At 40.4% G+C, this 24,565-nt stretch overlaps 1 protein-coding gene across 1 annotated transcript; it reads left to right on the forward strand.

The window, feature by feature from the left end:
* The first annotated feature begins 166 nt into the window (after window positions 1-166).
* LOC117424554 (pre-mRNA-splicing factor ATP-dependent RNA helicase PRP16-like) lies at window positions 167-24,565 on the forward strand. Its single transcript, XM_034040994.3, has 27 exons — window positions 167-317; window positions 961-1,612; window positions 2,063-2,250; window positions 2,772-2,906; window positions 3,426-3,597; window positions 3,965-4,083; window positions 4,320-4,396; window positions 6,674-6,829; window positions 7,020-7,181; window positions 7,495-7,602; window positions 7,813-7,931; window positions 8,445-8,582; window positions 8,793-8,979; window positions 11,510-11,695; window positions 12,336-12,476; window positions 12,716-12,826; window positions 12,924-13,040; window positions 13,371-13,478; window positions 13,725-13,837; window positions 15,155-15,363; window positions 16,168-16,322; window positions 16,694-16,849; window positions 17,030-17,164; window positions 17,633-17,758; window positions 18,314-18,409; window positions 18,921-19,042; window positions 21,708-24,565. Exons 2-27 carry the CDS (start codon window positions 1,290-1,292, stop codon window positions 21,790-21,792), a joined length of 3,744 nt encoding a protein of 1,247 aa, XP_033896885.2. The 5' UTR covers window positions 167-317; window positions 961-1,289; the 3' UTR covers window positions 21,793-24,565.

Below are 24,565 nucleotides of genomic sequence, written 5' to 3' on the forward strand. Positions count from 1 at the left end.
CCAAATAAATGTTTGTTTTTTGTTTTTTGTATTTTTTGCATTTAGTTATTTTATAAAGGCTTAGCAAAAAAGCAAGTGTCGCAGCCATTATTGTGATGGGAAACAATTACCCCCCCGCACCCCCCTTAAATGTTATTTGTCTTGCTTTCGGTAGACTAATAAAGTTGGTTATTGAATGCGGGGATTCTGGGATAGAAATGGCTGCGTACTGAAGTCGGTTTCAGTGCATTAAAACACAAATAAACGAGGGATGTGAGAGCGAGATACAGTTCAGAATTTTACAAAGCTGACTGCCCTCGTTATTCCGCTGTACTAAAGTAAGATTTTATTTTTTATTTTTATTAAATGTGTGCAGTTAGTCATCATAGTAGTGATCAGGGTTCATTCGTTGGCGTGCATAGGGATATTGTTTTGGCAGAAAAGAGCGAGGCCACCTGTCTTAACAGTGTTAATACTGGGGCATATTTATTTTGTTTCAGCAACCAGCCTTTTTATTATAAACGGGGTTGGCTTAGTCATACACTGTAGTAATAAGAACTTATTTTTTTTACTGTAAATGTCTTACATCGATCTCATAATTGTTGTGTCGCAGGTTTATAATTACAATATTTAAATGCAATGCACACTAGAATATTAAAAATAAACCAAATAGTTAAAGTAATAGTAAAGTTGCACAAAGTACAACATAAATACAAAAGTATTTAGGACGTTTCGGACATGAGTCGTTCATCAGCTAAAATGTCATATTGCCTATAGCTAAAATGATGTTATTATACTATGTTGAAAAAAAAGTCTATAGGTGTTTCCTATTAAATGTTACTAGCTTTGCAAAAATAGCTTGACAATGCAATAATCTCTTACTGTCTGTAATGATTTAAGTAAGTCTATTTAGCCTTGTGTACCTACAGTTTTAATGGCAGTAAATTAATAAATAATATATTTCCCCCTTTTGTTTTATAGACCTGCACCCCAGACTGGAATTGTTTGAAGGTATACTGCATATGATCTGGGCTGGAAAAAGATCTAAAAGATATTAAAGTATATATAATGCTGGGTGAAGACCTTACCTGAATATCAAAGTATTTATCCTGGAGTGGAATCTTGTCCACATGTGGAGATCTTAGGAATTCTGGGCTACAGGGTCTGAAGCTGTGTTTAATATTGGCTTTGGCACTTGGTCTAGATTGCTATCTGTATACCCGTCCGAATATCAGAAAGCTTTAGGTCTGTGTGCTGTCAAGGCTGGGCTGTTACGTTAGACTGTGTCGAGGGCTGAGCCGGTTTTGAAGATGGACGCTGATGCTTCGCTGCACCGGCTGGAGGGCAGTGACCCGAGCATGGAGGTGGGTGGTCTGATTCTGTGCAAGAAAAGTGCAGCAAAGGAGCAGCATGTGTTCCGAGCCCCCACGCCCCGCACCTCCCTCCTGGGTCTGGACCTGCTGGCAGCACAAAAACGCAAGGAGCGCGAGGACAGAGAGAAGCAAGAAGACGAGGAGAAGGAGAAGAAGAAATCCAAGGTGTCCTCCTACCAGGACTGGGAGGAGGGTCGCGAGGACTCTGGTTCAGACGAGGAGAGCTCTGAGAAGGAGGGGGGTGCCAGCAGGAAAGAGAGGTAAGTGAGACCATCATTGGGTATACAATTATCTTTAACTAAAACCCCCACATAGGGAATTACAGACCTGCTTCTTGTCAGTATTGACACTTGCTTGTTAAACATCTATTAAATAGCAGTTGTTGCTCTTTGAAATTTAAAGGGAGCTATATGACTTATTGAGAGTATTAGAAAATGGAGACGTGAAAATGTGTTGTTCTGTACTGTACATGTTTGTGCATCTTGTGGATGTAGGTCAAGGGGATCTACTTTTTCATGATATTAATGTCTATAAATATGCAGTTGGCGACTCAACAAATACAAAACATGTTTTCTTACTTTAGTGTTGAGTTAATTGTGCACAGTACCCACTCTAGGAGGATTGTTGTTTTAGCCAGTTGATCCTTCTCAGTGGATCGCTCTTCTGAGAGATGTAAGGGAGGTTTGCAATCCTTTTCATGTGTGTTCAAGGAAGTACCGTGTGACAGGGTCAGAGACACCCTCAAACCCAGGAGGGGTCAGCGAGGAGTTCCGGCGGAAACACCAGCAGAGAGAGCGGGACCGTCGGGAGCACGGAGTGTACGCCTCTTCGAAGGAGGACAAGAAACGAGAGAGGGACCGAGATCGAGATAGAGACCGGGACCGACGGACTCAGAGAGGTATTGGGTAACAAATCTTCTTTACAAGTTCCAGGGAGTCTGATGGGCATTGGTGTCTGATGCACTCACTGTCTTTTTAGGAGGAACACAGACAATTGAATTACTAACACATGACAATCGCAGTCAAGTGATTCACTCAGCAACCCAAAAAATCAAAGATGTTGCGTCCGGTTCAGAACTGTCTTTCAACAAAAGTGACTTTAGTAAAGTGGCAAATGAACTGTATAGTAATATGTACTCCCTGGGGCCAGTAAAACATTTGATGTTTGGGGGGGGGGGGGGGGGGGGGGCTAGCTTTATAAGAACGTGGACGTGTAGTATTTTTTTGCGGTCGCTTTTCGATCACTTGTTACTGAATCAAAAAAGTAATTTTTCATGAATTAATTTTTTCTTATGGATATTTTTGTATGGGCTGATTCACCACAGCAGCAACCTTTTGCAGTGTAGTTGTGTTGTTTGAGGAGCCGTGCTCGCTGGTTTGTTTTGGTTTCCTCACGGTTGTGTTTCTTGTCTGGGCCCAGACGATCGGGAGCGCAGTCACCGCAGCAGCAGCCGGTCGGAGCGCTCGGAGAGAGGAAATCGGAGTGAGCGGGATCGCTCTCAGAGAGAGGGGGGCAGGAGAGAAGAGCCTGAAAGCCCCCGGCACCGACCCAAAGGTCAGCAACAATTGATTTATAAGCTTGTGGTTTTGGACATTTATAAGCTTTATTATTGTTATAGCGCTCAATGTAATTTCACTCCAAGGTTAATTGGTTCAGGGCTGTAACCAAGAGCTGCACTTTGACCATCTCTGGGTTTGGGCACTTACTCATCTGCAAGGTGATTAAATTGTTTTGGAAGAATACACAGCCGTTATTTCATTGATTACCCCAGCTAAGTCCTTCACTGAACTTGAAGGCAGAAGTCTCTTCTCCAGAACAGTCAGCACTTTTGAGACTGTTCCTTGTGAAATAGTATCACTAACTGACAAAGCAGCACCTCCAAACATGCACATAATAGCATTCCTTTATGAGTGTCAGTTTATATTACAGAATACTTATGAGAAATGGTGTTGACAGATACATTTGTCATGCCATGTGAGGTTGTTTATTTTCAACAAGGGTTTGCTGCATAATGAAAGTTTTTTTTCCTTTCTGAAATGGTGTCCTGAGTTCTTTTTCTGCTCTCCTCTGCAGATGGCGCAACACCGTCTCGCTCCAGCTGGGACGAGGATGACAGCGGCTATGCGAGCTCCCGGCGCTCCCATTGGGAATCCCCTTCCCCTGCCCCTTCCCACCGGGAATCGGAGCGTTCAGAGCGGAGCCAGCGCTCATCAGGCCGGGAGAGCGAGAGGCGGGATCGCGACAGGTGTGTGTGTGTGTGTGTGTGTGTGTCTATATATAATATATATAAAAACTTAAATGGATCAAGAAAGTCTTAATTTTGAAAATAATTGGTACCAATTAATAGTAATTCAAATTTTGTGTCAGCTGTAATTTTCACTACAGAATTCCACAGCAGCTATTGAATTTATTAAGGCAACATATTAAAGCAATTTTGGTCATGTGCAAAGTTCATCTAAAAATCTATGTGGTCTGATTTAAAGCAGTTTGGTAAAAAATGCTTTTAAATGCCAACAATGACTAATTTCTTCAGCAGTTTGCCAGAACTGGCTTTGGAGTATGATGTGTAACACTTTATCTGTCTCGCTGTGCATGTGCTTCTCTGTCTGCAGGTCTGTAAAGAGCAGATATCCAGATGATACCCCCCTGCCAACACCCTCCTACAAATACAACGAGTGGGCCAATGACAGAAGACACCTGGGCGCCACCCCCCGGCTGTCCCGCGGGAAAGGTAAATCCCACAGCACCTTTTATGTTTCTTAGAAATGCATTTACGATTAACTGAGAGAGTAATAAAGTACAATGAAAATTGCTTTATTTTATAGTAATAATAAAATGTTTTACCTGGTGATCCTCAGTGGTTGCCAACATTTTCCAAATGAAGGATCCTCTTGCCGTTTAACAGTTTCTGCTACCACTATGGAACCTATGCTGTACTATAAGCTATTGCCTGTTTTGTGTTTTCAGGAAGGAAGGAGGAGGGTGAAGACGGCATCTCCTTCGATAATGAGGAAGAGAAACAGCAGTGGGAGGAAGACCAGAAGGTAAGTGTCGTGTGAGGTGGGACAGGGTGAGCAATGCCCTGGTAAACAGCGCTGGCTTTTTGGGCTCCCGAATGGTGCATCCAGTAATGGAGCTCCACATGCAGGATGCGTGAGTGCAGGATGCGTCCTATAGCCTGGAGATCGCAGGTTCGAATACAGGCTATGTAATTGCCAACCATGTCCGTGAGTTCTTAGTGGGCGGCACACAATTGGCAGGGGAATCCACGGTTCACCACGCACCAGCGACCCCTGTGGCTGGTAGGGCGCCTGTGGTTGTGCAGTGGAGCCATTCAGATCTGTGTTGTCCTCCGGTACTATAGGTCTGGTGGCTTCGCTGTGGATCCGCAGTGCGAAAAATGACGGGTTGGCAGGAGCACGTTTCGGAGGAAGCGTGTTTCAGCCTCAGTTTCCCAAGTTACCGGGGGGCTGCAGCGGTGAACCGGGATAAAAACAGTAATTGGACATTCCAAATTTGGGGAGAAAACCGGGTAAAAACCATTGACGACGACTACATTTATATTAAAGAAAAAAAACAGCGTCGGCTTTAGACATTCTGCCGCCCCAGGCAAACTATAATCTCTGTGTGTGAGAGTCCTTTCAGTAATGTGGCACTGGTGCAGTATGTCGTTTGTTCCCATTTCAGACACTTTGTGGATATTGTACATCATTTTTCCTGAAGCTGTGAAAAATGTTCTTCCACTGATTTGAATAGCAGAGTCCAATACTTGATTAAAAAAATGTACCTTGAATTTCTGTTAGGGGTCATTGATAGGCTTGTCTTCTGCCTCGTAGTGGGATTGTTTCTTTTTCTTTTTAGATTCATTTTGTACAATATATCGTACCACTAAGCTGCACACAAATTTGAAGTTTAGCATTTTACCTGCAATTGATTTTGCTTCTGCGCATGATTTAGTACTGTTGCTTCCAGTGAGTTTACTGTCCTCTGCAATTGAGAGAAGGGCATCGTACACTTCGCCAAGCTGCTACTGGATTGCCTTCACTGCTTCAACTCGACTTTCCCATCTCGTTTCACTGAGTGGTTTCACTGTAAGATTTAGGTGTGTTCTTTAAGAACATCCCAACGGTGCCTGGAAGCTGAGAAACAATTGTTGCACTAACAATTGTCTAAATGTACAGTCCACTTTAGGCCATTTTGCAGGATCCTTTAAAACAGCAGCATCTGAGCTGTAACTTTCTGCTGTGCATTCATCCACATTACTTTGCAAATTATCTTCTATATCTACATCCTGGTGATTCTCCGTTTCCATACCTGATGCCATTTGAGCTGGTGAAGATGAAGTATCTGCTGATTGCCTCGTCGTTTCCATGCTGGTTAACGTCACCCTCTGTCTGCAGACTGCTGCTGTCCACGGGCACTGACTGACTCTGATGCAGCCTGCTCCGAGTCATATTTAATACATTTAAAGAGAGACCCATTTTGGCTCGTTACAAAAGCCTTTTTTTTATTTATTTTTTTTATTTTCTTTTGCGGTATTCCGCCCCTGATGACCGCCATCAATTTTTTGGATTTAGCAGTGTACATTCAGAGAAAAACAGCTTCCATTAGAGAAGGAAATGAACAACCTGTGACCTCGTGTAAAAAAAAAAAAAAAAAAAACCCCAAAAAACTAGAGCATATCTGAATACCTATTGGTTGTTTTTAGAATGATGCACACAGAAGGCATTACACTCATACAAGCTGACGATGTTAAAAAATAAAAACAACATACAGTATTGTAACACCTTTTTATATATTTATCAGGCATCACAGTATAATTCAAACTGGATTTTTTTTTATTTTGCCGTCCTAGGCCTACTTCGCCTATTAGCTTTACCCTGCTGGTAAAACTAATTACATTAAATATACAAAAATACCTGCAGAGCCTCTTTTCCAAATGTGATGAAATTTCCCATGGATGTGTTACAAGAAGTTATTCATCAAATAGTGATGCAGATCATTGGACCTCTTTACTGTAATGACTGCTGCTTGCCACTTGACTGCCACTTGTACCAGCAACCAGTGGTCTGTTTTTGACTAAAATACAAATTGCTATTCTATATGCTACGGCGGTCGGTCATGGTTGCATGTAATGTTTAACTCATTAGAGATGGAAATGTATGTTGCATGCTGTTTTGTTTTGGCAAGCAAACTAAGACTAGTACAGTGAGTGGGTGTGTGGTGTCAGATTGCAGTGATGTGGTGTTTGAGTGATGGTATCCCTTTGCTCTCATATTGTGAAAACAAGCAGGATGGGATGTGACACTGTTGTTTTGCAGCAAGCGGACCGGGACTGGTACATGATGGATGAGGGCTTTGACGAGTTCCACAACCCCTTGACCTCAAGCTCTGAGGACTACGTCAAGAAGAGGGAGCAGATCCTGCAGAAACAGACTCAGAAACGCATCTCTGCAAAGAAAAGACAGATCAACGAGGTAAAACCACCAGCCAGCCTTAATTCAGTGGTATACAGCTGTGGTTGTAGACTGTAATTTATTTCTTTTAGTGATGTTAAAAACCATTTGCAATTTTTTTTTTTGTATTACCTTTTGTAGTATTTAATATAATTTACTGCGATTGCATGTTGAAAGTATGAACTGTTCAGACCCTGTGTGTGTCGTGCAGGATAATGAGCGCTGGGAGACCAACCGCATGCTGACCAGTGGAGTGGTGCAACGGCTGGAGGTGGATGAAGACTTTGAGGAGGACAACGCAGCCAAAGTTCACCTTCTGGTGCACAACCTGGTCCCACCGTTCCTGGACGGTAGGATCGTATTCACTAAACAGGTATTGACCGGTACTACGTCAGAGTAATGGACCAGTAGACAAATGTTTCTGCTTTCTGCATTAAAGAATGAAGAAAATCTACTTTACTAAAAAAAAAAACAGATTTTAGAATTGTGTAAAGTTACTGACAACTGTAGGTAGTGGCAGAGAAAATTGGTCCACAAGAATGCATTAAGTCTGGAACGGGCAAACAAGATTCTTGACCTGAACTAAAGTTGAACCCAATAGCAATACTGGACATACAGGTAGCAATGCTTTTCTCCCCTTGTTGTTCCGCTATGATAAGTGCTTTGTTTTCCTGCCTGTGTTGCAGCCAGAGCCAGTGATCCCAGTGAAGGACTGCACCTCGGACATGGCCATTATCTCACGCAAGGGCAGCCAGCTCGTCCGCAAGCACCGCGAGCAGAAGGAGCGCAAGAAGGTACTTTTCTATTGGACAAAAACATTGTTACTGCTAACATATACTGTTGGTCCCTCCTGAGAACTGCATACTGTTCCAGATTGCTTTTTAAATGCAATTGGATTGATATTCCTATGCATTAGGGGGTTGCTACAATGCAAAGTCGTTTCGCTGCCCGCCATTATCGGTGGTTTAACTAGTGCCCCTCTGGTACCCTCTCTCCCTTTGCAGGCTCAACACAAGCACTGGGAGTTGGCTGGCACCAAGCTGGGTGACATCATGGGCATTGAGAAGAAGGAGGAGGAAACTCCGGGCAAGCCTGTAGGTGAAGACGGCACTGTGGACTACAGGTACAGCTGCCCTTAGTGCCTGGGCACGTGTTAAGTGTTTAGCTTCCATCTCATTAGATTTTAACTTCCCTTTTCCCCCAGTCTGCTAACTGCATTTCATCTCTAACTATGCACAATGGATATTTGATATATAGAATATTAGATGTCAAGCAGTGTGTTTTAAAGATTATAAAATAATCTGAATGATTTATAGTATATATAAGTACAGCTCTATTATTATTATTATTATTATTTATTTCTTAGCAGACGCCCTTATCCAGGGCGACTTACAATCGTAAGCAAAAACATTTCAAGCGTTACAATACAAGTAATACAATAAGTAATACAGTAATACAATTCTATTAGAAAATATATAGAATAAATCATGAATTTAAATAACCAATTTGTATAACTTGCATTGTAGATGCATATCTGATTCCAAGGCAATGAGCTAGAGAACTAAACCAGAGATTTCCACAGTTAAATAATGTAGGATTTGGATGGTGAATTATGCTGGCGTTTCCCCCTCCACAGGACGGAGCAAAAGTTTGCAGATCACATGAAAGAGAAGAGCGAAGCAAGCAGCGAGTTTGCCAAGAAGAAAACCCTCCTGGAGCAAAGGCAGTACCTGCCTATCTTCGCAGTGAGACAGGAGCTGCTCAATATCATCAGGTAAATGAGGAGGAGAAAAAAAAACTAAACCAGCAAGCAGCTCGGGAGGTCGGTTACCTTAACAAACCTGTCCTAAAGATAAATAGTGATATTAAATAGCTGTAAACACACATAGCCGCCTCCTAGCATTTCAGTTACTGTGAGCATGTCACTTTTAATTGCTGCTTTTCTAAACGTCGAAATTGCATTGGTAACTGTGTTGTGTTGCAGGGATAACAGTATCGTGATTGTGGTGGGCGAGACTGGCAGTGGAAAGACTACTCAGTTGACGCAGTATCTTCATGAGGACGGCTACACGCAGTATGGCATGGTTGGCTGCACGCAGCCGCGAAGAGTGGCTGCCATGAGTGTGGCTAAAAGAGTGAGCGAGGAGATTGGGGGCAACCTCGGAGAGGAGGTGAGAGACACACAGAGACTCCTGTATATGTTAAAACCCTCAAATGCCTGAGAACCAGTACACTTGGCTAGTAGGTATGGTTGTACTGGAAGGAACATAGTTGCCTCTCCTTGCACTAACAAATTGATTACACTGTGAGGCATATTTCTTAATTATGTTTTTGTTTAGGGTTAAAATGGTCCACCACTTTGTTCCTCCCCCAATTACATGCTTTAATGATTGGGTAGTTCAAAAAATGGGGCTGGCTATGTATTTTAATTGTTCATTTCCCCGCCCTGTCTCTGTATCAAAGCGCTTGTTTAAGTCTGAGTTCACATTTTTTAAAGGATAAAACTCAAGTGTTTTTTAGTTTATTGATTTCTGTTGCCTTCTCTCAAAGAAATTTCCTTTCTCTATACTAAATATGTAAGTGTGTGTTTTTTTTTTTTTTTTTTTTAGCAGTTTAAATAATTTCTGTCAGCCTTAGTGAATTTGCTTAAAGTGAGATTCTGCGTTTGTTAGAGTACGACAGTAAAACTGCATATTTTGTGTTTTATAATTATTTTAATTTGAAGTTATAAGGACAGTCTTCGTTTTGTAGTTTAATTTCCTGAATTAATTATAACTAGGTGTTTACTTAAATCGCGGTAAATTTACGTATTTTTCACGGGTAGGTTGCGGAATAAAATTAGGATTTCGCGGACCTGTTTAAACATTAAATAATTAAGTAGACAGTATTTCAGAACACTATAAAGTTTAAAAATAGTAGTACTTGCTTCTTTACTAAAACAGAGTGCTGTCATTTGTTCTAGGCAAGAATGCAGCATCCCCCAGCAGTTGACTTGCCCATACATTGAGACCTGCACGTTCTGTATCCACTGAATTGGTTGGAAGTTAAGGCAAAGCTTTGCCAAGTTATACAGATGTGGAAATCGATTAGAAACAGCCCCAAAACTCATTTACCCAAGGGCATCTGGCATACTTTAATAAAGGCAATATATGCAGCACGTTCGTTGTCATGTTATTTGTCCCATCCATTAATTAATTGTATTAATACCGAGTCAAAACAAAGACGTGGCTATTCAGGTCTAAAATTCCAACTGCGAAAAAGTAAGCAGCAGGTTGAAGCGAGGTTGCTGTGCTAGATAGTACTAATTTAACTTGCCGACAGGAGTACTTTTTGTCTGGGCTGACTTTCCAGTTTCTGAAAGCTGTTTATTTCACGTTCTGTTCAGCAGCCTCTGTAGTAGCCTTTTGTTTAATGTGTGATTCTGAAGCTAAATAGTGATCGATCGTATTTTCTCCAGACACAATAAGATATACAAAACAATTACCTCCATCTGCATGTACAGTTTCTTTGGGAAATATCTTGACACAATCAATCACCGAAATATACTTTGCTTTTTTGGTTTTGTCATCCATCTATTTTGCCTCCAATGCTGAAAACTAGATTTTAGCAACCTAAATCAAAACAATGCAGCACTGATTTTGTCCCACCCCCTACTGCACAGTACAGGTCACAGAAAAGCAGTACAGACACACTGATAGGCTGATTAAAAGTTAGTTGTCATTTGAATAGTAAACAAGAACGTTAACTGCTTTGGAGCATTTTTTTTGTAACTGTTATTTGTGGACATTTTGTTTTGTTTGTTTTTTGCTTAAGTGCAATGCACACGGGATGGTGAAGGAATAAAAAAAAAGCTATCTACAGAAGGAAGATACATAGTTTGCGTTGTGCAGTAGTTCATTTAAACAAGGTTTCTTTTTTTCCTCTCCGTACTTGTTCGATATGCATTGGCCCCTGAAAGAGGTGAATTTCACTGTGACCCCACGATTTCCGTGAAATCGCAATTTAGGTAGACCCCTAATTATAACACATCATTTAAGTTCATGTCCACCAGGTGGCGAACTTTCTTTGTCCTCACCAGCTTGGGGGGGGGGGATTTGGTTTCCCTTTGAAGTCTGTTTGCTTTGTTGTGTTACCGAAGTGAGATAAGCGACACTAATTGAAACACTGATTGCACATTTGCTGTGTCTGGTGTGCACAGCAGGGCATCGGACATCTGTTACAAGATGAGAATCAAGTATTCCTGCTTATCAATGGAACGTACAGCTTTGTTTAGTGACGCTAGAATTGTCTCCTCTCCTGAAGGCTTTTAAAAAGTGTCTTTCTTTTTGAAGCTTTGAAACTTTGAAGTAGGAACTGGAATTGTTGTCTGCTTTATCCAGGCTGACAATAAACATTCTGTAGAGTTCTCCTGGTCCGAATATCTCCCTCATTAAATGTCTGGTTTAAAAAGGATTTTTAAATTGAAATATATTATCAATAGTTTTTCTTTAAAGACACATTCTCATTCAGCGGGACCGAAAAAGCATTTACACTGATTCAATGGCATACAGATGCAGAGTCAGTTGCTTGTCGGCATTTAATTCACTGCAGTGCCCATGTTGTTTTTGTTTACTTCTTTGTCCTACACTTTGTCATAGAGGTGCTGTTTTCAGCTGCTGCTGTGAGAGCCTGTGTTTTACAGTGTGTGTTACCCCTGGGCAGGTGGGCTATGCTATCCGTTTTGAGGACTGTACCTCGGAGCAGACGGTCATCAAGTACATGACCGACGGAATCCTGCTGAGAGAGTCCCTGCGTGAGTCTGACTTGGACCACTACAGCGCCATCATCATGGACGAGGCTCACGAGAGGTCACTTAACACAGACGTGCTGTTTGGGTTGCTCCGAGAGGTGTGTTTACTTGATAAATGGACCTTCACAAGAGATTGCAGAATACAGTTCAGTTTGAGTTGGTGCTGCGTGAACCGATTATTCAGATTGAGCTCTCCACAGAAATAAGGTGCTGACAATCAGGTGAGGGGCCTTGATTGGGCTAATTTTACTATTCAAAGTGAAACAAGTGAAGAAACCGCTGCTTTTGTTTTATGATGATTGCTGTTTTTCCTAGATTCTGCGGCGAACAGCAATCCACACAAATCCAAGCAGCTGTTTCTTCCCTTGTTTCACTTTGAATGGTAAATTAGCCCAATCAACAACAGTGACCCTCACCTGTGGAGAGCTTGAACAGCATAATCGAATAATCGGTTTGTACAGCTCTAGTTTGAATTGCTCAGAAAGAGAGTCTTGAAATGTTTATCTTTTAATCTTAATTATATGAAACATAGCATTATGATACTTGACCAAACATATGATTTCTAGTTGTTATAAAGAAACCTCGGACTCCTCTGTTGGTTTTTACTCTTACTAATACTGGCATGCTGTTTGGATTGCTAAGTGGAGGGAGGCAGTGAGGGTGTAGGAACAAGGGATGAAAAGTAATGAATGGAGAGAGATTCCTCCTTCGTCTTCACCTTTACCTTTGTTCCTACAGGTCGTTGCTAGACGCTCAGATCTGAAACTAATAGTGACGTCGGCGACGATGGATTCAGATAAGTTTGCTGCGTTCTTCGGAAATGTCCCAATTTTCCACATCCCAGGAAGGACGTTCCCTGTGGATATCCTCTTCAGCAAGGTACACTTTCATTAGACTAAACATTGCACTGTTCAGTGCCCTAAAATGCTATTGAGGATATGTGACTAAATGAGTAACGCAAAAAAACTAAACAAAATACATACCCACCGAAGGGCAAAAGAATTGCAACATCTGTCTGACTGATGTTTGTGGCCTCTGTAGCCATAATATAAAATGTTTAATTGATATTGACCCACAACCTTGGTAAAACATGTATGTTGTTGCACTTTGTATTTCAGACACCTCAGGAGGACTATGTGGAGGCATCAGTGAAGCAGGCACTGCAGGTGCACCTTAGCGGCATGCCTGGCGATATCCTCATCTTCATGCCAGGACAAGAGGACATTGAGGTATTGGAGCAACAGATTATTGCCTGGGGATCATTTTCAGAAATAATAAAAACAAAAATACCACAAAAAAATGTACTATGTCACCATTGTTCCCCAGGTGACTTCTGATCAGATTGTGGAGAGACTTGAGGACCTGGAGAGTGCTCCCCAGCTGGCAGTGCTGCCCATCTACTCCCAGCTGCCCTCAGACCTGCAGGCCAAGATCTTCCAGAAGGTACAGCTCTCACTCTCACTCTTTTCTGTCTGCCTGGTTCCAGTGGTCTTGTGCCCTTGCTATGTACTTACAGCTCTTTTTTTGCATTTATTTTTACTATATGCCCAGCAACAGGGATATAGTGGAGATGGCAGTATGCATAATGTCACACTTCAGATTTAAAATATATCAAGAGAATTGCTTATTTAATTGTAAAGAAACTTGATTAGTTCTTTCTTTAGAACATTATGTTGTATCTGTAATTCGGGGTCATAAAGAGGTTTCCCACTTGGAAAAAGGTCCTGTCTGGTGCAGTGGGTCCTTCTTAACAGACTGTGTTCATGTCTGCAGGCCCCGGATGGCGTGCGGAAGTGCATTGTTGCCACAAACATCGCTGAGACATCTCTGACTGTGGACGGGATCATGTTTGTCATCGACTCGGGCTACTGCAAACTAAAGGTAGGGGTGTATCTTCTCTATAAAGGACTAGCACTGTGTTCTGTTTCACTCCTAATGAAATTGCATTAGCTGCTCCTGCTCTATGTGGAAATAGAAGACTTGTTTATAGACCAACATGTAATATAATACACACATTTAAAACGAATAATAATAACAGGAGTATTTTCTCAAAAAGAAAAAATAGAACCATTGATTTAAAGTGTGAGTTTATGCTGATAGCCCCTTCTTGTGTGTTCTGGGCCCCAGGTGTTTAACCCTCGGATCGGAATGGATGCCCTGCAGGTGTACCCCATCAGCCAGGCCAATGCCAACCAGAGATCGGGTCGAGCCGGGAGAACTGGGCCTGGACAGTGCTTCAGGTAACCACACCTACATTGACAAACCTTATCTATTATGCATTGAACTATTTACTTTAGAGATTTTTGGTTTTATCATCTATAACTTCAAATACCTGCTCAAATATTCCAAAACTTAGAATAAAAGTCCACTAGAGTGGAGGAGAAACATTTGAATAGGCCATTTCAAATTGGGTAGAAAATCTTACAAGATTGTGTTTTTTTTATTTTTTTTATATAGACAAGAAATGTGCCATTACACTAGATGAGACATTTATCAGCTTGCCTTTTAAGTTCAAATCTTTATTGATGGAACTGAACTGTTCTTTATATGTTCTTTATATGAACTTTTCTGTTATATTTGGAAGGCCTGGACTGCCTTTTTTAAAGAAATATTTTATTTAAGGTAGCTTGCTTGCTGCAATGAGGAATTTGTTTTGGTAAATTTTATCCCTTGATATTTCCTTTCTTTGAGTTTTAATCTGAGAGGCATTTCAAGGGAAGATATATAATGTAATCAAATTCCAAGGTGCATTTAAAGGAATTTAATTCAATCCATGAAGGTAAAAATAAGATCTTTCCAGGGTGTCTTTCATTGCTGAGCTGTGTGCTGATGGTCAGAGCTGTAGACTTCCAAGGTGACCAAAACCTAAACAAACCCATTATTCTCTCCATAGTGAACCGCTGATGCATGTATAATTGTTATTTTCCTGATGTAAATGTGTCCGGAGAACTTGAAAAGAAAGCATTTTCTTTAATATGAGACACAACTGTTGCAGATTGGTGGATAATCAATTTTGGCTTCACAGAACTTCAAAGAAGTGTACTTTTTGTACAGAAAGAAAAAAACAAAGTCTTTGTCGGATTAATAGGAGGCTGTGTGGTCCAGTGGTTAAAGAAAAGGGCTTGTAACCAGGAGGTCCCCGGTTCAAATCCCACCTCAGCCACTGACTCATTGTGTGACCCTGAGCAAGTCACTTAACCTCCTTGTGCTCCGTCTTTCGGGTGAGACGTAATTGTAAGTGACTCTGCAGCTGATGCCTAGTTCACACACCCTAGTCTCTGTAATTCGCCTTGGATAAAGGTGTCTGCTAAATAAACAAATAATAATAATAATTAACCCTTTTACTTTTACTTTGTTCTACATCTCCAGTATGTCCCCCTTTTAGCAGGAAATTACTTTTCAATACCACACAGCAATTTTAAGATTTTTAAGCTGACACATTTTTTCATTCTATAAATTTGTCATTTTTAATGTTTTTAAAAATTTCAGGGGTGATTTTTTAAATGGAAGTCATTTACTGGTATTCACTCTTATCGTTAACATCTCTCTTTTCCTAGGCTGTACACTCAGAGTGCCTACAAGAATGAGATGCTGACCACCACGATCCCAGAGATCCAGCGTACCAACCTGGCTAATGTGGTCCTGCTGCTGAAGTCACTGGGGGTTCAGGACCTGCTGCTCTTTCACTTCATGGACCCCCCGCCTGAGGACAACATGCTGAACTCCATGTACCAGCTGTGGATCCTGGGCTCGCTCGACAACACTGGTACTGCAGTGTAGTCTGTCTGCTGTATCCTGTTCATTTTAACACATCAATGCAGAGCATCTTGAGCAGTTCAATTCTTCTAAGTATGCAAGTGTTTGCTCACACTCTGAATACGGACACGTCCAATATCGGAATACCTTGGTACAGTTCAAAAAGTCAGATCTTCATAATGAAACTGGGAACCTGCTCTGGGCTTGTTTCTCTGATATTCACCAGAACATATTAAACCAAAAATAAAAAAAAGCTTTATGGGAAATTAAGGTCGTATGTCACACATTACCAAATTGCACTTTCTTTGTTACACTTATTTTATGCTAGGGCTGATGGGTTGAACTAATGATTAGGAGGGCAATTTGCCGCTCTACTCATATTTTCAGAAGGTTATATCTGAACAGGTCAGCCTGTATAACTAGTGTAAAGTGGCAGAAATTAAAAGATGAAAAAGCGGTGTGTACTGTAATGTATAGCTTGTTACCTCGGCCACATGAAGTTTTTTTTACCCTTTTTCATGTATGTGGCAGCAAGCTCTGTTTATAGTCCAAAACGTTAATGATGTTTAGAGAGACACCGTATCTGATACATTCCCGTGCCCAGTATGCTCACTGGTGGCTTCAATTAATTTTGTCTTGTTTTCTACATTCTGACATAATTCGCCTTCTGTGAACTCTACCTGACCAAAATAACAGACTGCTCTGTATACGTTCACCATCTTGTCTGTGTTCTTGTCATTTCATTAGAGTTTTAACTCGGTGTCTCAGCCTGTCCTCAGTGTATCTCTTGACTGTCCTTTACCTTCTGTTTTAGGGGGTCTGACCCCGACCGGTCGTCTCATGGTGGAGTTCCCTCTGGACCCCGCCCTTTCTAAGATGCTAATCGTGTCATGTGACATGGGCTGCAGCTCCGACATCCTAATCATTGTGTCGATGCTGTCTGTACCCGCCATCTTCTACAGGCCAAAGGTACATCATAAACAAGTTTCATTTCTTTAAACGGCTACCTGGTAGTACTTGAGATTAAAGATATTTGCTGCCATTCAAGCTTACAGAAACCAGCATCAACCATTTTAGCACTACTTTGCAAAACAACAATCCAACTAAAACTAATTATCCAGTTTCATTGTAAATGGAAATATATCCTACAAAAACTATATAGGTGCATACCTAAGACTGGATTATATTTTAGACATGTTCTAAATAAATGAACTCTTTTTTTGACATTTCTTTTAAATGAACATATTAACAGGTGGTAACATTTTCCTGTAATGTTAGCTAAGATCTGTAGCAGTGCTTAGTAACGCGTTTAAATGACAAGTTTTTATCAATGTCTTCAGGGCCGTGAGGAGGAGAGTGACCAGGTGCGTGAAAAGTTTGCAGTCCCAGAGAGTGATCACCTGACCTACCTGAACGTGTACCTGCAGTGGAAGAACAACAACTACTCCACTATCTGGTGCAATGAGCATTTTATACATGCCAAGGCCATGAGGAAGGTGAGGGAGAGTATGGGTAGGGGGTAGGGGGTAGGGGGTAGGGGGTAGGGGGTAGGGGGTAGGGGGTAGGGGGCAGGGCAGCAACTACTCCACAGTCTTGTGTAATGAGCACTTCATTCATCCCAGAGGAGGAGGGTGTGTGTGTGTTTATTGGTTCTCATTGTGTTTCTGCCTCCCCAGGTTCGGGAGGTTCGGGCCCAGCTCAAGGATATCATGGTCCAGCAGAGGCTCAGTCTGGTGTCCTGTGGGTCGGACTGGGACGTCATTAGGAAGTGCATCTGTGCTGCCTACTTCCACCAGGCTGCCAAGCTCAAGGTACTGGCTCTAGTCCCAGAGAAGAACACAGGGTGCTGGTATGATAGAATAGGCTGTAGGAGGTTACAAAGATGTAGGTCTTTCCAGAAGGGTCTATTTGTAGAGGGATTAAGGATGAAAGTATTGAGGTGATTAGGGGATATAGACGCATGCAATGTATGAGCTCCTCTTTTGAAGATATTTCCTGTGAAAAATATTACTTAGTGAAGTCATTCATTTCATTCTTGCACAGCTAGATTTGTTTTTTCTAAGTTTTCAGGTCAGTGATCTCTAACACTGATGGAAATAACACTCCTCTGTTGCATGTCAGTTGCACCCATTCCAGGTTTTAATACAAGCTTGATTAGCCACCGTCTGTATGTAACAAGCTGAGATGTGTCTTATTTGACTCGTAGTAAAACCAGGAACGGAGCAAACTGTTATTCCCATTCGTATCTAATAATGTGTGCCTGTGTGTGTTCTCTGCAGGGTATCGGGGAGTATGTGAACGTGCGGACGGGGATGCCCTGTCACCTGCACCCCACCAGCTCTCTCTTCGGAATGGGGTACACACCGGATTACATTGTCTACCATGAGCTTGTCATGACCACAAAGGTAGGGTTACACCACAGACACAAACCCATTTCTCATTAAAATATCATCTATTTTCAGAACTCCTTTAAGCAGCCAAATATTGCTTTCATTCCGCAGTGCAATTTTCACAATTGTATATGAAAACATATTAGTATTGTTACAAAAAAAGAAAACATTTTCCTATAATTTGCACACTGGATTAAAATGCTTTAAGTAGGGACCATTGCACTATATTGACTGGTTGCTCACTTGCTTCAAGAGGAAAAGCCACAGTTAACTTTGCTAAAATTATTGTGTATGTGTAATATATTTTTTTTAATCATTATGGTTTGTATAAAATGTAATAGTATTATACAACACTGTAAAGCTAAGTGGATTTGACTAAAATACACAGAATCTTAATTGGCTGATTTGAAATGTTGAAAAGTTTGCAAGAGTTGCTTGAGTCTCCAGTCTTCTCTATACCCCCCACCTCTTTCCATTCCTACCTGGTGAAATCCAGCTAGCTGTTGCCGTTTGTCTTCCTGTATTTTGTTGTTACTGTGTGACCCTGATGTGTGTCTTTCCCATCCATAGGAGTACATGCAGTGCGTCTCCTCTGTCGACGGGGAGTGGCTGGCAGAGCTGGGGCCCATGTTCTACAGCGTCAAACAAGCCAACAAGAGCAGACAGGTAACAATTTCATTTGCTAACATCACCCACTAGGGAAGGAGATGACATGGGGAACGCGAGGTAATTAAGACTTTTACAAAAAAAAATTAAAAAAGATGATTATAAAGAAGAATATAGTTAGTTTCAAGTCTATATCTGAAACCCTTTCAATTTGACTTGGATTCGAACTTTCTTTGTCAGATACTCCCTCAATAAAATATGATTGCACACCATTTGCCTATCCTAAAGGGATCTAATTTTGTAGGGCGCAATCTAATTGTTAATTGCACTCTCCCCTAGGATTTTAAGTGCTTTAAGAACCATACTGGTGCCTTTGATTGGGTTTGGAGTATCCTTGGAAAGAAGTTCTTTTTTGATATGCACACACATTAATAAACAGTTTTTAAGGTGGTTGCATTTAAACCTGTACTCCTCATTTGATTCAGCTACAGGTCATTTGCTGTCACTGAAATGGTGTTCTCTCCTACACTCTCTCTCACTCTTGTCCCTCTGGCCCTGCTCTGCCCTGCAGGAGAATCGCCGGCGAGCGAAGGAGGAGATATCGGCCATGGAGGAGGAAATGTCCCTGGCTGAGCAGCAGCTGAGATCCAGGAGAGAGGAGCAGGAGAGGAAGAGCAACCTGGGCAGCGTGAGGTAGGGAGGGATCGCCCTTTGTTCTGCTTAAATAAAAAAAGCATTACTTTTACCAGTAAGGTTTTACAGAAAATGTCTTGTTTTGTGCAAGGGAAATGAACCACAGACATTTGACAAGAAACACTGATTTCTTGATGGTAGCGCATGACCATATACTATCTTTCTCTCTCCCTCTCCCCTCCCCCCCGCCATATGAGACAAGCTGTCCTCCCCTCTCTTCCCCTGAGCCAAGAGCAAAAGAAATGATATTGACCCCTGGCTGACCCCTATTACTGTAGCAATTTAAATTTCAGAACGGAAAAAAAGCGTGCTTTAATTTTTAAATTAAACTAAAAAATTAATTCAGCACACAGCTCCTAGTTTCACAAAGACGAGACAGGTTTTGAAAAAATATTTTCATTATTAATTAATCAACTAATTTATCTGTATTAGAACCTTTGTCTGCCAGCCAGCGTGTCAGACATCTCGACAATAATCTCATTGAAGCAGGGGGATTAGGATTTTGATTTCTGCGACTTTGAAATGTGAGAATTAATACGTTCTGTTCCCTCTGTACTCTATAGCATGTCCTATTGTCATGTAAATGAGTCGATGTCAGTGCTGTTCAACACTTTATTGCAACTCATTTTGAGGACATTTAAGAGCTATATACACACACAGGAGATGGGATCATGAAGTCTGGTATTTCAAAACTAAGTCTATGTCAAGGATTTTTTTTTTTTTTTTTTTAATAAATTCATATTTGTAAAACACTGCTGTGTCACAACTGAGTTTACCCTAAAATATAACTCATTGGACTAGTGTCATTCTGCTGTCTATCATTAAATTGATAGACAAGTTTCTGCTGTAAAAAAATAAATAAAAAGCATGCTTCCCTTACATGCAGCAATGGGAGGTTATACATTACTTTGTCCAGCTCCTTCATTGCTTAAGGGAATTACTTTTTTCTAAGTGGTGGGTCTTTTTTTCTTAACAGTAAATACAGATTGTTGATATTTTCATTGTAAAACTAAGTAACAGTAACATTTTGATAACCCTTTGTAGCTGACTAGCAGTGCACAACATAACATTTCATTACACTTTAACCCATTTTACTTTCTGAAATCCTTTATCTCCAATACCTTCAGGGTGCGTTTCAAATACTGCAACTAATACACACTGTCATTTATCTGAGTGCATCCTGGTGCTAAGAGTGGAGGGTTAGGGTTTTCAGCTTGCTCTTTTACTTTTGTTTGGATGATAAATCAACCCGGAGAACCCAGAACATCCTATTGTGCAATAATAGTGCGGTGTCTAAATTAACCCTAAATGAATGATTGGTTTTCTAATAATTTAATATCAGCAGTTGACCCTGTCTCTTATTCCTATCAGGAGAATGATGGAATAATCTTGCCCATCCAAGGTGTTCATTATAAAACACTAATCTAGATTCGGTATGATTGCTGCCGAGTGATAGATGTGTTTTGATTGTAGAAATTGCTTGGTTAAACAATTTGGGCTATTTTGCCCCCTCTTTTTTGAAAGCTGTTATGTCAGCATTTATTTACAGATATTGAACTGGGGTGGGGTGTTTTAAATTGTGTTTCTATTTATCTTTTTTATGTTTCATCTTTTTAAATGCTTTTTTGTCAGGCACTTGGCTCTTTTTGTAGTTGGATATCTTTCTTTGGATGATGATGATCCCTTTATTCTTGCTTGCACATCAGGTCCTTAATAGCACAGATCCTTTAAAAAAGGAACCGTATAGTCAACTGTGTGTAATAACTTACACAAAAACGAGACCCTTGGGTAGCTGATTCTACACCAGCAATCCCATAAAGAAGGTTCAATCATTGATACAAAATATATAATAAAAAAAACCGAGGCAAATTAACATGCAGCCTAATTCCTAGCTGCCTGGTGGAACTGCATCGTGATGCCAAGCCGTACTAAGTGTGATGTGTCGTGGAGCTATAATCAGACATGATTGGTTGTGCTGTCTGCACTGTTCTCTACACCGCATTTCACAGAACAGAGCTTGGGAAACTGGGGTTACATTTTAATGTCTATTTATTTATATATTTGTTTGTTTTGAGCAAGCTATCATGTGGGGTTAAGGCTAATTAAACCAGGTTAAGCAGTGATGGTAATTATGTGAAGCAGAACTACAAATATATTGTCAATTAGCTTTTAAGCTAAGGGTTTCGCCATTGTTTGTTGTGGAGCACAGCCCTAATGCAAGTCCACATGCAGCTAGGAATTCGGCTTCATGCTTTTTATTGTACTTTGTTTTAATGATTTAACCTTATTTATTAATTTCTCTTTTAAAACCTACCTGTTACTCTTGCATCAGCTTGCTTTCTACTTTTTATTGTGTGGTGCTTTTTATAATGTTATTGGTTGTATACTGGTGACAAAAGCTAGAGGTTTTGTTAAATCATACCATTTTTTTTCTTTTCATTTTATTTTAATAACCATCTGAATTTTATATGCTATATATTCTATTAACAGCTATTTTAATTTACAATGTCCTCTATTATGCAGGAAGAGGATTTCAAATACAGTGAAGGGAGGGAGGGATTCTTTGTGATTTTGTGTTTCCTTAGTGGCAGTATTACAGTCCAGCAACACCATCCAAATGTGTATTATTTCCATCCTGTGTTTATGTATATATTTATTTTTACAGGTCAGTTAAGATCTGCACACCAGGGAGAAAAGAACAAGATGCCCTCATGACACCAAGACGAACACCGGCAAGATTTGGACTTTAAATTTGTACTTGAAAATCTTCCTTACTCCTGAACCTATTAAAAAATATTTTATGTAACATTACAATTAAAATAAAAAAATAAATAAAAAAACATTAAAAATAAGTTGCAAGACCTTCACCTTGGTAAAGAAGACGTGGGGGGTTATTTCCCAGTACTATTAGAAAAAAAAAGAAAAAAAAAATTGTTTTTGTTTTTAAAAACAAAGTGATTTGACACATTAAGCAACTTATTTTCCAAAAGCAGTTTCATGAACAGTCCACCAGAGGGAGTACTTGTATCAGAGATGAAGATGAAGAGCCTGTCAAGATAAAAGACATACAACCCAGACTGCGTGTGTGTGAGAGAGAGTTTTATTCCTTGGCCCCTGCTTTGAAACAAACCAGTGCTGTTCAGTCTGTTGCCTTGTTTCTCTAGTGGAGTGGATCATTTGGGACCCAGTCCAGCAGAACTGGATCAGTTGGGTCAGTGGCTTTAACCTGTGGTATGCGCCCGAGATTGTTTAGAAATGTCTTACTGTATCGTAATAAGTACGTTAAACTCCATCCTGCAGACTAGCTTGTTTAAATGACCAACTCGCCATATAGACTGCGATCCTTTCAATTGGGAATTATGTGGAGCTCTGCATCTGTTGTGATTTGGTGTGTTAAAGACCATGTTATTCCTATTAAAGTAAGTAATATAAATTAGCAGCCAGTCAGAGCACTGTTTTGCCCATATAAAGCTTGCCATGTGCTAAAGCCCATGTATTGAACTAGTATTGTCTCTAGTAAAGTTGACCAGTAGTTGTTTTTTTTTTGGTAATTTTAATAGGAACGTGAAGGCGGTGTGTATAACCCTTGGGATAGGTCTGTATATTTTTTGTGAGAGAAATATTTCTGTATTTAGTTTGAACAGCTGAGCTGAATCTAAACCTTACACTCATTAAGACATTATCCAAAACGTGTCTTTAGTTGACTTGGTTTTACCTCGGCACTCAACTTTTCCAGTGCTGGTAAAGTATGATTTGTTTTCTAGTAATGCTTATCTCATGTAAGCGTTGCAGGGAAAATGTCTGGTGTTTCCGATGAGAGAAAAAACAGTAACTAGAAATGCACACTGCTTGAGTGGCATTTATATTTTAAAACAACACTTTTGTCAGTCAGTTTCAGGGCTATATAGTGTTGCTTTAAAAAAAGAAATATTGAGCTGAATCAATATTGACGTGCCCACTGCCACAGCTCCTTCTCAGTGTTGCTGACAATGACAACCTATGAACAAGTATATGAACAACCTTTGTTAAATTCACTTTGTGGAAACACGGCACGGGTATCTAGGGCTGGTAAGAACACCTGAATAAAATGTCTTTGCATCAAAGTTAACTGTTTAGGCTGTTTCAGTAATGCCAGCATTAAAATATTATTCTGATACCTCAAGCATTTTCCTCTGCAACATGAATCGTCTTATTTCTGATACCTTCAGTGTGTCACTGCACCGAGTATCGTCTGTTTTCAGTACTGTTTAGTTTCAACCTGGCACATAAAAGTGAATACCATACATAAATGAATAACTAAATAAATATATACAGTATGATGGTGCATAAACAGTAATTGCCAAAGGCAGTGAGTGATGTTTTAATATACACTGGAAATCGGTACAGTTATATTTAAATTGTAATTTTCAAAGCTGTTTAAAGGAAAAAAAAACAGAAATGACAGGCTTGCCCATGTTTCCCTTTTCACTGCTTTGCTCAGGAGTTGTGTGTGGCACTAAAGAATCACAGTATAGAAATTACAAATGAACAGTGAAGAGAGAAGCACCAGGGGCCTCTGCCATATTTTATCACGTTGCCCATGAGAAAGTTGTTGAGATGAAATTTATATATGTTCAGTTTTAGCAGAGATTCTTTAAGTCCTGAATCTTGTTTCTTAGAAACATCCTATTTGTCCATACACCACCTGTTAAATATCTGCCTTTACCACACCTACTGAAAGGCACATATGATTCATGTAATGGAACTTGGGACATTTGAAAAGAAATCAACATCTCAATGGTTGGAGTACACATGTGGTTCTTTGTCTGAATAATGCATTGATAAGTAGTATATCAGGAAACCAAGCAGTTCATCTGTAAATACATCTTTTGATCCTGGTTGAACCTGAACCCTGGGCTGTTGGTGGTCCCATGGCGCTGCAGTTAAGAAGCACTTAGTTCTGGAGGTTCCCTTGAACTAAAAAGGCATGTGCAAAGACATGTTCTGGAAAACATTTTCCATCAATTGATGCATCAAAATAACCAACTGACGTGTCTCCACTGCTCTTTACCGTAGCATTGTGCTTACAATGTGGCTTAAGCTATTTGATGCCAGGTTCTACTAAAAAAATTAGCTGAGACATGTTTTAAGCACAAAAAAGATGTAGACAAGCATCAAGTTATTATTGAGGATATTGTCGGTCTAACTTTAAACTCTCTAAGAATTGCGTCTTGGGTTTATATGGATTTCCCTTTGCATGGACACTCAGGCTGCTTCTCTTCCAATGCTATGCCTACACCTGTTTCGTCTGTTGTATGCTGCAGCTAATGCCTGTTCTGAGTCTCTCTCCCTCTTTGTGGAAGAGTATTATATATTATTTGATATCATGGAATTGTTGATAGGAAACCTTTCTACTGTATGTGTTTGAATTTTACTGTAAAAGACAAGATGTAAGTGTATGAAATGTAAGTGCTGGATGCATTTGCACCATTTTGTGCCGGCCCATAGAGCCTAAGAGTAATAAATGTATTTTCTTTTGATAAA

Source organism: Acipenser ruthenus, chromosome 19 (genome assembly GCF_902713425.1).
Source record: "Acipenser ruthenus chromosome 19, fAciRut3.2 maternal haplotype, whole genome shotgun sequence".
NCBI classification, from domain to species: Eukaryota; Metazoa; Chordata; class Actinopteri; order Acipenseriformes; family Acipenseridae; genus Acipenser; species Acipenser ruthenus.